The sequence below is a fragment of the Orycteropus afer genome, unplaced genomic scaffold (assembly GCF_000298275.1).
Source record: "Orycteropus afer afer isolate SDZICR_OR568_19922 unplaced genomic scaffold, OryAfe1.0 scaffold00463, whole genome shotgun sequence".
Taxonomy (NCBI): Eukaryota; Metazoa; Chordata; class Mammalia; order Tubulidentata; family Orycteropodidae; genus Orycteropus; species Orycteropus afer.
In genome coordinates, this window is record NW_006922050.1 from 626,145 (window position 1) to 637,931 (window position 11,787).

Sequence of the window (11,787 nt, forward strand, 5' to 3'; positions counted from 1 at the left end):
CACTTCACCAAGGAGGACATTCAGGTGGCCAGCAAATACATGAAAAGATGCTTACAATCATTGGCCATCAGAGAGATGCAAATCAAAACAAAAATGAGATACCATCACACCTCAGCACTGATGGCAAGGTTCAATGAGACAGAAAGTAACAAATGCTGACGGGGAATTGGAGGGATTAGGACTTGCATACATTGCTGGTGGGACTGTGAAGTGATACAACCACTGCAGAAAGCAACAAGGCAATTCCTTGAAAAGCTGGAATTGGAGATACCATTTGACCCAGCAATCCCATTACTAGGTATATATCCTAGAGAAGTGAGAACCAGGACAGGAACAGATATATGCACACCCATGTTCATTGTGGCATTATTTACAATAGCAAAAAAAATGGAAACAACCTATGTACCCATCAACGGAAGAGTGGATCACCAAACTGTGGTACATACACACAATGGAATACTATGCAGCACTGAAGAATAAATGTATAGTCTGCAAAACATCACATAACATGGATGAACTTGGAGCACATTATGCTGAGTGAAACAACTCAATCACAGAAGGACACGTATATTATTAGTTTGTTGTGGAGGTCAAGGAAAGGTTTATATATGGAGGGAAACCTTTTTTGTTGGTTTCCAGGGATGGGAAGGGAGAGGAGGGAACACTGGGGAAAAAAAAAAAATAAAGAAAGAAAAGAAAATGCATTGACCGGTGTCACTTTAGTTTTGTGTATTTCACTGTACATAAATTATATTTCAATAAAAAAGCATTTAAAAATAATGAAATGGGACACATAAAGATCAATATCCTAGGCATTAGTGAGCTGAAAAGGACTGGCTTTGGTCATTTGAATCAGAAAATCATATGACCTACAACTCCAAGGATGACAAATTGAAAAGGAATGGTGTGGCATTTGTTGCCACAGGTATGTTTCAAGATCTATCCTGAAGTACAATGCTGTCAGTGATAGGATATTTCCATATGCCTACAAGGAAGACCAGTTAATACTACTATTATTCAAATTTATGAGCCAACTACCACAGCCAAAGATGAGGAAATTGAAGATTTTTTATCAACTTCTGCAATTTGAAATTGGTCAAACATGCAATCAAGATGTATTGATCATTACTGGTGATTGAAATGCAAAAGTTGGAAATAAAGAAGAATCACCAGTAGCTGGAAAAATGGTGCTATAATGCTGGAGATCACTTGGTAGAATTTTGTAAGACTAACAAGTTATTCATTGCAAATACTTTTTTTCAACAACATAAATGGAAGTTATACATGTGGACCTCACCACATAGAATACACAGGGATCAGATTCACTACATTGCTGGAAAGAGGTGATGGAGAAGCTCAGTCAGCTGACTGTGGAATGGACCATCAACTGCTCATATGCAAGTTCAAGTTGAAGCTGAAGACAATAAAAACAAGCCCACAAGAGCCAAAATATGACCTTGATTATATCCCACCTGAATTTAAAGACCATCTGAAAAACAGATTTTATGCATTAAACACCAATGACCGAAAAATAGGTGAAGTGTGGGATGACATCAAGAGCATAATGCACAAAGAAAGCAAAAGGTCATTAAAAAGATAGGAAAGGAAAAAAGACCCAACAAATGTCAGAAGAGACTCTGAAACTGGACAGCAGCTAAAGCAAATGGAAGAAATGACAAAACAAGAGCTGAACAGATTTCAAAGAGCATCTCGAGAAGTTATTAGAATGAAATATGCAAAGACTTGGAGTTAGAAAACCAAAAGGGACGAACACACTCAGCATTTCTCAAGCTGAAAGAATTGAAGGAAAAATTCAAGTCTTGCGTTGCGATATTGAAAGATTTGATGGGCAAAATACTGAATGATGTAGGCAACATCAAAAGAAGATGGAAGGAATACACAGAGACACTGTACTAAAAAGAATTGGTTGATGTTCATCTTTTCAGGTGGTGGTATATGATCCAGAACCAATGGTATGGAAGTAAGAAGTTGAAGGTGCACTAGGTGAATGTATACAATACCATGAGAGCAAGAATGAAGGAATTTCTATGTCTGGCTAGATGTGTCAAAAAACAAACAAACAAACAAACAAACAAACAAAAAACCCAAAACAGTATTTAGGTGAGTAATGAGAGATGCATAGAAATTTATCAGTTAGCAAAAGAGAAAGCCACACCCTCAAGAGAAGATGACATATTTTTTGACAAGATGTGGTTAGGCCAGTAAAGTATGAAGAGGAAGAGCAAGGGATAAGGTTGGGATGTAAGGGATGCCAAAAGTAGAGGTACTAACATTTATTAAGTGCCTATACACTTTGTGTTCTGTATATATTACCTTATGTAGTTGGTAGGATTTACTTTATAGTCAAGGAGAATGAGGCAAATAAGAGGGAAATAAATTTGCCCAAGATCCCATGGCCAATAAATGGTGAAACCAAGGTCTGCCAAGCTCTATGAAATATCTCCAATACCATATGCTAAGAATTATTGTCACTGAAAAAGATTTAGCCATATTAAGTCCTTGGGTAGAGCAAATGGTTAAGAGCTCATCTATTAGCCCAAAACTTGGAAGCTTAAACCCATCCATAGGCACCTTGGAAGACAGATCTGGTAATTTGCTTTCAAAAGGTCACAGCCATTGAAAACCTATGGAGCAGTTCTACTGTGCACACACAAGGTCATCTGAGTCAGAGTCGACTGAACAGCAGCAACTAACAGCACTAACAAGACTGACAAAGACTGAGTCACAAATTGCCACCAGCCCAGGTCTGGTCTAAGCTCCCAGTTGCTACCCTTTTTGGTTAATGGTTATTTCCATAAAGGATTCATTAAGAGTAGATGGTGACTTTCCATTCTCTCAAGACTCACTGTAATTAAATTTGTTGAATAAAATGTTGAGATCATTGGTCCCTGAGCATCTTTGACCCAAGACCTTGCAGCTATTGTGGGAGAAGCTGCTGAGAGAAGATACCTTCATAGACAGCCAATGTATGTTCCTTCATAGATTTCATCTGTTGGTACTTGTTCTACCTTTGGAGCTCCCACACATATAAAATTCCTTTTCCATACAGCATCTCCTGAAATATTGAAAGGAAGTTCCCTTGTCCCTTTACTCTTAAGGTATTTCTCAGGACTTAAGAACAGCAGGTCCTTGAATCAAATTTTATCACTGTAGTGAAAGATCTCTCTCTCTCATTCATACACACCCCACAATGATGTTGTGAATAGCTTAATGGTTGGCATATTTTGGGGCCAATTTTACTGCTATAAATTAGAGAATTATCCTCCAAAAGGCTCATGATATTGTGTCAGGGGTTTCTGCACAGAAATCCACTCTTCAAGTGCTGTGTTCTTGACACACATCTCACACTCAGAGGCCATGGTTCTGTGGAAATGTTCACTGGGGATTAGTAAGAACTGCTGATTGAGAGTTATTCAGGAGACTGACAGCAGATAGCATCTTCTACTTATTCCAGAAACAAAAGACTTCTGGGGTCCTGCATGCCTTCTAAGGACTTTTGGACAAGGCACTAAAATCTTATCCCTACAGCTAAGTGCCAGGCTGTACCAAGTGCAGTAAATACATTATCTCATTACATTATCTCATGCAATATTCACTACAATCTTACGAGGTGATAATACTATCTCCATGTAACTAATGAGGAAATTAAGAACAAGAGAGGTTAAGTAATTTATCCAAGGCAATGACAAAAATTATCAGACCTGAATTCCAAAACTAGGCCAGACTCCATAATCCACACTTTATACTTGTGTTTCCTGTCAATTCTGAGCATAAAGGCATCCTTTATGTTACTAATTGTGGTCTCCATCCTGGACTACTGTTCTAACCCTGCAACGGCAGGAGCATTGCAACCACATTTCCCACCCAGTCATTTAGGTATCATATTCTCTGAAGAAAATATACATAGAAATATGATTTTGAATGTACCACAGGAAGGAAAAAAGAAAAGGGAAGAGAAGCGGCAAGCTTTTGAAGCAGTATTCTTTGAACCCAGTCTTTTCCCTTCAATGTAACGGATGATGTCAGGATTCCGTGTCTTTATTGGTTCTCAAAAGCTTTAATTAGGTTCTTCTCAGTAATTATCCACCACTCATCTGTCAGTTTGTGCTATTATGGTGGCTTACATATTGCTATGATCCTGGAAGCTATGCCATAGTATTTCAAACACCACCAGAGTCACCCATGGTAGATAAGTTTCAGTGGAGCTTCTAGACTAACACAGACTAGAAGAAAGGTCTGGTGATCTACTTCGGTACATTAATGAACACCTTTTCAATCACAGCAAAATACTCCAATTATAGACATGTTACCAGGAAAGACCAATCACTAGACAAGAACATCCTAATTGGTAGAGAACCAGCCAAGACAAAGGAAACCCTCAGTGAGATGAATTAACACAATAGCCACAACAGTGGACTCAAACACCACGTCATGAAGACAGCAAAGGACCAGGTGACGTTTGTTCTGTTATATATAAGGTTGCTATTAGTCTGAGCTGATTTGACAGCAACTAACAACTAAAAACAGTGAATTGTAGCTCTTCTCAGATTTCATAGGTCCACAGAGGAATTCCTACACCAATGTGACCATTTTTACTCTTTTTACTTCCTAATAGTTTGGCACATACATGTTTCAGTATTTCTTCAATTGGGGTGAAGTTACACTCATCTTCCTTGAGACTACCACTTCAGCTTCCAAAATGCCTTTTGAGGATCCAATTGCCTGGAGAACTGGAGCATCATCCTCCAGAACAGGAAAATGAGGTTGCAAATGAGCTCACTGTTGTGTTGTTGTTATGTGCCGTTGAGTCAGCCCTGACTCATAGTGACCCCTCCTTGGGTTTCCGAGGCAGTATCACTACAGAAGTAGATTGCTCAACCTTCCTTCTGAGAAGTGGCCATTGGGTTTGAACCATGAGCCTTCTGGTTAGCAGTCAAGTGCCTTAGGCACTATGCTACCAGAGCTCACTTTGGAAGGTGTGAAATGTACCTTTGAATGCCTTTGTTAACTTACACCCCATGTCAGATGGTAAATAATTCAAACAATCTTCCAGACAAGTTTGCCAGGCCTAAGTCAAACACACTGCAGAGAATTTAAAATTAGAGAGATGATACTGGTTTGGAGATTCTTCTGTAAGTTTTGTGAAAACTCAATGGAGCTCTAATTCCATGCAAGGTCTAGAGAACATGTTTCTTAACTCAGCATTCTCAGCAGGTGTCTGAGTGATGACTTAAGAGATAATGAACTCATTTAAAAATGTGTCATATAAGGAAGAAGGAAAGAACAAGGAATTAATATTTACTAAAAATCTAGATGGATCAAAAATGGTGCTAGGAGCTTTTCATTTTTTATTTACTAAATTTTGGGGAAAAACTGATACTGATTCCATATTCCTACATTCAATACACATCTATTTCCCGCCCCCCCCCCCTTATTTTGAGACTGCCACTTAATCCTCACAATGTAATAATCATACTGTCATTTTTGGAATTCTATGTCTTCTTTTTATAGATAATAATTTTCATTCTGCCAGTGACCATACTGCTTAAGGAATTACCATGGAGCCATATGCATTATAGGAAATTAGAGTAGGTTTTATAGATTGGTAAATCATCCCACTAGTATATCTGATTTCTGTGTCTGGAGCATTATTACCTTAACAATAGTAGCTAACTAACATTAATTGGGTATTATCTCTGTGCTGTGGGACATTGGGAGTTTAATGGTAGAATTCTTGCCTTCTATGCAGGAGACCTGGGTTCGATTCCCAGTCAGTGTACCTCATGTGCAGCCACTAACCATCTGTCAGTGAAAGCTTATGTGTTGCTATGATGCTGAGCAAGTTTCAACAGAGCTCCCAGACTGAGACAAATCAGGAAGAAAGTCTTGCTAATTTACTCTCAAAACTCAAACAATAAAATTCCCATGGATCATAACAGTCTGATCCCCTACCCATCATGGGGATGGCACAGAACAGGCAGCATTTTGTTCTGTTGTGCATGAAGTCAGCATGAGTTGGGGGCCAACTTGAGGGAGGGCAGTTAGTAACAATTATCTTTGTACCAAGTGATTTAATATATGCTTCATATATATTATCCTATTTTACGCAATGAAGTAGAAAGTATTACTAACCTCGCTTACAGTTGAGGGAACTAAGGTTTAGGCAGCCTAATAGTAGAAAATGGTAGGGGTGGGATTATTGCTCAGGCTATGGCAGAGCTGTCACTTAATGACTCCACTGTAAGCTTTCCATTCCTCAGGGCAGGCTGGACTGTGGAAGACAGCAGTGAGAGTCATGCTAGTTTTAGTGCCAGAACTCACTAGGAATGACTCATTCAACTCCTCACCTATAAATGAGGCAAATGGACCATAAACTGTCTGCAAAACATTTCTCCAAATACATCTTTTATTAAATCTTTGCATATAATTCAGGCAACAAAGGAAATATTTGGTGGAAGAGCACTCTGCCCTTAGCTCCACTTTCCTGACCTCAGGGTTTCCCCCCTCATCAGCAGTGGCTCCCAAGCATTGCTTCCTTACCACAGAGTATTGAAAGCACAGTTTGTTCACTACTAAGTTGGATGATCTCCAAGGGAGCCTTATGTAAAGCCTGACACCTACCAATATAAGCTGCTCCATCAGTCACCATGTACTTGTTGCGATTTAATTTAGGAAAGGTGTTATTCTTTTGTTCTTTGGCAGCACAAGCATTCTGTCTTTCCAGATCGAAAAATTTCTGCAAGACAAAGAAAAATAGGTGAATAGAGAACGTTTCTGAACTTGTTCAAAAGCACAAAAGAGGATATTATCCAAATACCAACAATAGACCTCATACTGGGTTGTTAAAGCAACCATCTTGTGGCTTCACATAGATGAGACTATTTTTGTTCTCAAAGTTATATAGGCAACAAGAGGGAAAATTAGCATGCTCAACTAGATCTGTAATTAACACTTTTAAGCTACAAAATGAACACAAATTCATTCTTTCAACAGGACGAGGGCCAGAAGGTTGTTTAATTCTAGTTGTCTTGTTCTTCAGGGTACACTGGCACCTCAGAGTACTTTCTGTTGAGCATGCCAATGAACTGAATGAATATTTTTTTTACATGTTGCACATAAGAAGCAGCAGGCCTATCTCAATGGCTAACTGATTAAACTGGGAGTTTGCAAAGGTCAAAGTAGATCTTGCCAAGGGAACAAATACTTTCCTTCTAAACACCTAGGTCTACAAGCTCTTTTATTAAGCAACTAAAAAAATATATATATATATTAAAAATAAAAAAATAATCAAAACTTCAAACCAAGAATCCTGTATTTCCACTCTAAAGTGAGGCAAAAAGCAACATTCCAGTTCACCCAAGGCCAAGGATAGGGAGATAAAAGAAGGGGATTGTGAGCAGGAGTGTCTCAGGAATGCATTGTTGTTAAATGCTTAGATGAGACTATGAGTCCCTAGGATGTGGAAACAGTTAATGTGCGTGACTGCTAACAGAAAGTTCAGAGGTTTCAATCCACCAAGAGTCACCTTGGAAGAAAGGCTTAGTGATCTACTTCCAAAAAATCAGCCATTGAAAACCCTGTGAGCACAGTTCTGCTAGTTCTACTATGACACACATGGGGCTGCCTTGGGTTGAAGCTGTTTTAGATGAGGTTTAAAGTTCAACTGAGATCCCAGGAAGATGCCAGTCAAAGGAGAGGGGCTCAGGGAAACATCGGAAAAGGTTAAACATTTTCAGAACTACACTGAATCTTTCTGGAATATCTTATAGCTGTGGAATCATGTGTGTTTGGAAGAAATAAGAAGCAGAGATAAAAATGTAATGATATCTAGAAATGGAGAAGCCATTTACAGTTTTAAAACTGTAAGTGCTCGAATTTGGTTTTGGGAAAAATGAGATTGACCTTCCCCTTCTCCCCAGGGTGGGATGGAGATATGAACTAGGTGATCACTAGGGTCTTTTCTAGCCCTTAAAATTCTATTTTGATTTTTGGAGGAATACTTGAGATCAGTGGTACACAGGCCAAAATCTACCACCCCAAACTGTCTACTCCACAGCACAAAGAAATATTCTTCTAGGGCTTTACCATCATGGTTATGGTAATGAGGCCCAGACCCCCTTATTTCCTCAGCTTATGTCTTCTGTAAAATATGTGTCACTTTGGAGGGTACACATGTAGCCTTTGTGGACTATTGAAATTGGGTTAATAACCAGAGGCTGCTCTTAAATCATAATTATATGTCTGTACTAAGGGTACCACCACTCAGTACCAGCCATCAATCAGTTTGGTTGGATATTCTATTTATTACCAAACATGTCCAGTCATTTAATGATTTCTTCTTGAAGAAGATATTATAGAACCAGGATGAATTTGAAAAAGAAAAACAAAACAAAATAACATAAACATATTCTAATTAAATGACTAAGGTTAGCCTGACCCAAGCCATGGTATTTTCAGTTGCCTTATAAGCATTCAAAAGCTGGACAATGAAAAAGGAAGACCAAAGACAAATTGATGCCTTTGAATTATGGTTTTGGTGAAGAATATTGAATATATTATGGACTGCCAGAAGAATGAACAAATCTGTCTTGGAAGAAGTATAGCCAAGATACTCCTTAGAAGGGAGGATGGCACTCATCTCACACACTTTGGACATATGATCAGAGGGGACCAGTCCCTGGAGAAGGACATTATGCTTGGTAAAGTAGAGGGTCAGTAAAATAGTGGAAGTGGCAAGGGTGAGGCCAGAAAGTCAGCATATTTAGAATTATTTCCAGTTCCCTAATTAGTCTCCCTCAAAGTAGTCAGTGCCTTAGCACATGGCCCAGGAGACCTGGAGCAAGTGTAGGACCCCAGGCTAAGGGGGCTTCAGGGCTGCAGGAATCTGTACAGTGTAGCCTATCAAGGCCTTACAGATAAGAATGTTTTAGGTGAATGAAGCAGTTTCAACAAAATAAAGGGGATGTCACAGAAAGAGTGTTGTAAAAAGGGCTAGACTTCAATTTTAGTTTCCTTTTTGGTGTGATATTTTTGAAAAATTATTTAACCTTCAATTCCTCATTTATATAATGGGGATAAAATATTGACTTTAAAATTTGTGTGAATATTAAATGAGACAATATTTGGGAAAGTACTTTTACAAACTAAAATGTTCAAATGAAAATGGTGGAGTGTTTATAACAGGAAGAATTTGACTAATAGTGGAGAGAAAGAAACAAGAAATTTATGTGAAATCCTGGGGTTTGAACCCAGGCAGACTATGAAATTTGCTTGGAAGACTGTCAAGAATATGCTAAAATTCTCATTTTCAATGGAATTTATTGAAGCCCCAAGTCACTACATACATAGAAATATAAGGAGAGACTCTGTCCCTGAAAAATAGACAACACAACCTTCCTTGCTTAAAGTGAAGATAACTTGAAGTACTTACTGATGAAGACTAAAGAGTCTTACAGCCTGCTGTATGGTTTATGGGAACTCTGGTAGTGCAGTGCCTAAGGGATTTGACTGCTAACCAAAAGGCTGGTGGTTCAAACCCACCGGCCACTCCTCGGAAGGAAGACTGGGCAATCTACTTCCATAGAGATACTGCCTCAGAAACCCAAGGAGGGGTCTGACTTGACAGAAGTGAATTTGGTGTTTTTTTTTTTTTCTTGTGTGGTTTATACCTCAACATAAAGAAAATGAAAATCCTCACCACTGGACCAATAAGCATTATCACAATAAAAGGAGAAAAGATTGAAGTTGTCAAAGATTTCATGTTACTTGGATCCACAGTCAACACCAATGGAAACAGCTATCAAGCAATCAGATGATGTATTGCACTGAGCAAATCTGCTGCAAAAGACCTCTTTAAAGTGCTGAAGAGCAAAGCTGTCTCTTTGAAGACTAAGGTGCACCTGACCCAAGTCATGGTATTTTCAATTGCCTCATATGCATGTGAGAGCTGGACAATGAATAAGGAAGACTGAAGAAGAGTCAGTGCTTTTGAGTTGTGGTGTTGGTGAAGAATACTGAAAGTACCATGGACTGACAGAAGAACTAACAAATCTGTCCTGGAAGAAGACAGATTCCTCGGAAGCAAGAATGGCCAGACTTTGTCTCATCTATTTTGGTCATGTTGTCAGAAGGGACCATTCCCTGAAGAAGGATATCAAGCTTGGTAAAGTGGAGGGTCAGTAATAAAGGGGAAAACCTTCAATGAGATGGACTGACACAATGGCTGCAATGATGGGCTCAGGTATAGCAAGGATTGTGAGGATGACACACGACCAGGCAGTGTTTCTTTCTGTAGCTGTGAGTTGGAGCTGACTTGACTGCACTTAACAGCAACAATATATGGTCCAGTGGATGGCACAAATGATTAAGTGTTCAGCTATGGAAAGGCTGGTGGCTCAAGTCCACTCAGAGGCACCTTAGAAGAAAGGTCTGGTGATCTATTTCTGAAAGATCACAGCCATTGAAAACCTCATGGAGCAGAGTTCTACTCTGATTCACATGGGGTCACCATGAGTCAGAGGTGACTCAATAGCAACTGGTTTGGTTTTTGGTGTGCTATTCATTTACATGGTGTTACATAGACCCAAATAATTCTCAACTACTTCTTCTTGCTTCTGAATTCTATAAACTTGAATTCACAACTAAGGATACTAACAAACACCAAACAATGAAAAGGAAATGTGAAAAAAAAGATATAAAATGAAAATAGGAAACTACATTTTAAAATATTTTTCACTGTTAAAGATTCTTATTGGAAGTTCATGTGTTTGGATATACTGCTTTCACAGATGTGCAGGGAATAAATTCTTTTTATTCAATAGCACAGTAAATGTAATACTTACAACTTTCAAACTGCAGTTGGCTATTTCAGTACAAATAGCTTTAAGAGATGAAATAAAGTTAAATGTAAGGGGATCAGTTTCCTTCCAGAAGCTTATAAGGAGTCGAACTTTAACGCTTCGCAAAATTAATGCTTCTCTTATTTTCCCATCCAAATCTGGCCAGTAAGTCCTGCAGAAATAATATCCACATAGACAAAAATAAAGAAAATAAATTAGTTTGGGAAAGAAATTTACTATACTACAGTGAGTGTTTATTTCAATCTGGTCATTACTTTGTTCTGTAATATGTAAATAGCTTTGTAAGATATGTTGAAAAAATGCCTTCCAGGTTAGAGCACTTTAAGAGTGATGTTTTAGTGAGACCTGTCTGTGCTGGTGAGGGCTCCCATCACCAACACTCTGTCCGGTGGGCCTAGAGTGCATGCAAACTGACTCACCTTGTGCTATGTTCATTACACCTCCAACCTGGGCCTCAGTTTGTGCACTAAGAATCAACTTTCCAACAGAATTTCTGTTATACCCACTCTGACCCAAATGCTGCTCAAATCTCTTTTCTTCTGTAACTGTCTCCCAATAAAAATCTGCTCTGATTATCTGAGATCTCCTATCCTCTTAACTCCAGACCATCCTTAATCTGCTCTCTTCTGACCAGGTCTCCCACTATTCTCCCATCACTTACCCTTTTCACTGGGCAACCAGCATTCTCCACCAGGCAAACAGTTTCCCCGTAAGCTCAGTTTCTTCCATGAATCCTCCCTTAACTTTTTACCCAAACTAAATCCTGATTCTTCCCTAAGGCTATGACTTCTCACGTCTTTCCATGTGTTTTCTACCACTACCTACCAATTTGGTTTAGGATGTGAGATCACACAATACCCATGCCCACACAATGTCATTCCAGAATTGCCACTTAATTCTCATGTTA

At 38.9% G+C, this 11,787-nt stretch overlaps 1 protein-coding gene and 1 non-coding gene across 2 annotated transcripts in view; one reads left to right on the top strand and one right to left on the bottom strand.

The window, feature by feature from the left end:
- Positions 1 to 11,787, bottom strand: part of PLD5 (phospholipase D family member 5) — an 864,342-nt gene that overhangs the window by 5,133 nt on the left and 847,422 nt on the right. Inside the window, exons 8-9 of the mRNA XM_007954513.1 lie at positions 10,863 to 11,031; positions 6,643 to 6,757 (exon numbers count right to left, since the gene is read on the bottom strand). Of these exons, the coding sequence (XP_007952704.1) occupies positions 6,643 to 6,757; positions 10,863 to 11,031 (284 nt within the window). The remainder of the gene's footprint in view (positions 1 to 6,642; positions 6,758 to 10,862; positions 11,032 to 11,787) is intronic.
- TRNAR-UCU lies at positions 5,730 to 5,800 on the top strand. Its single transcript has one exon. It is a non-coding gene; the product is annotated as a tRNA-Arg (tRNA).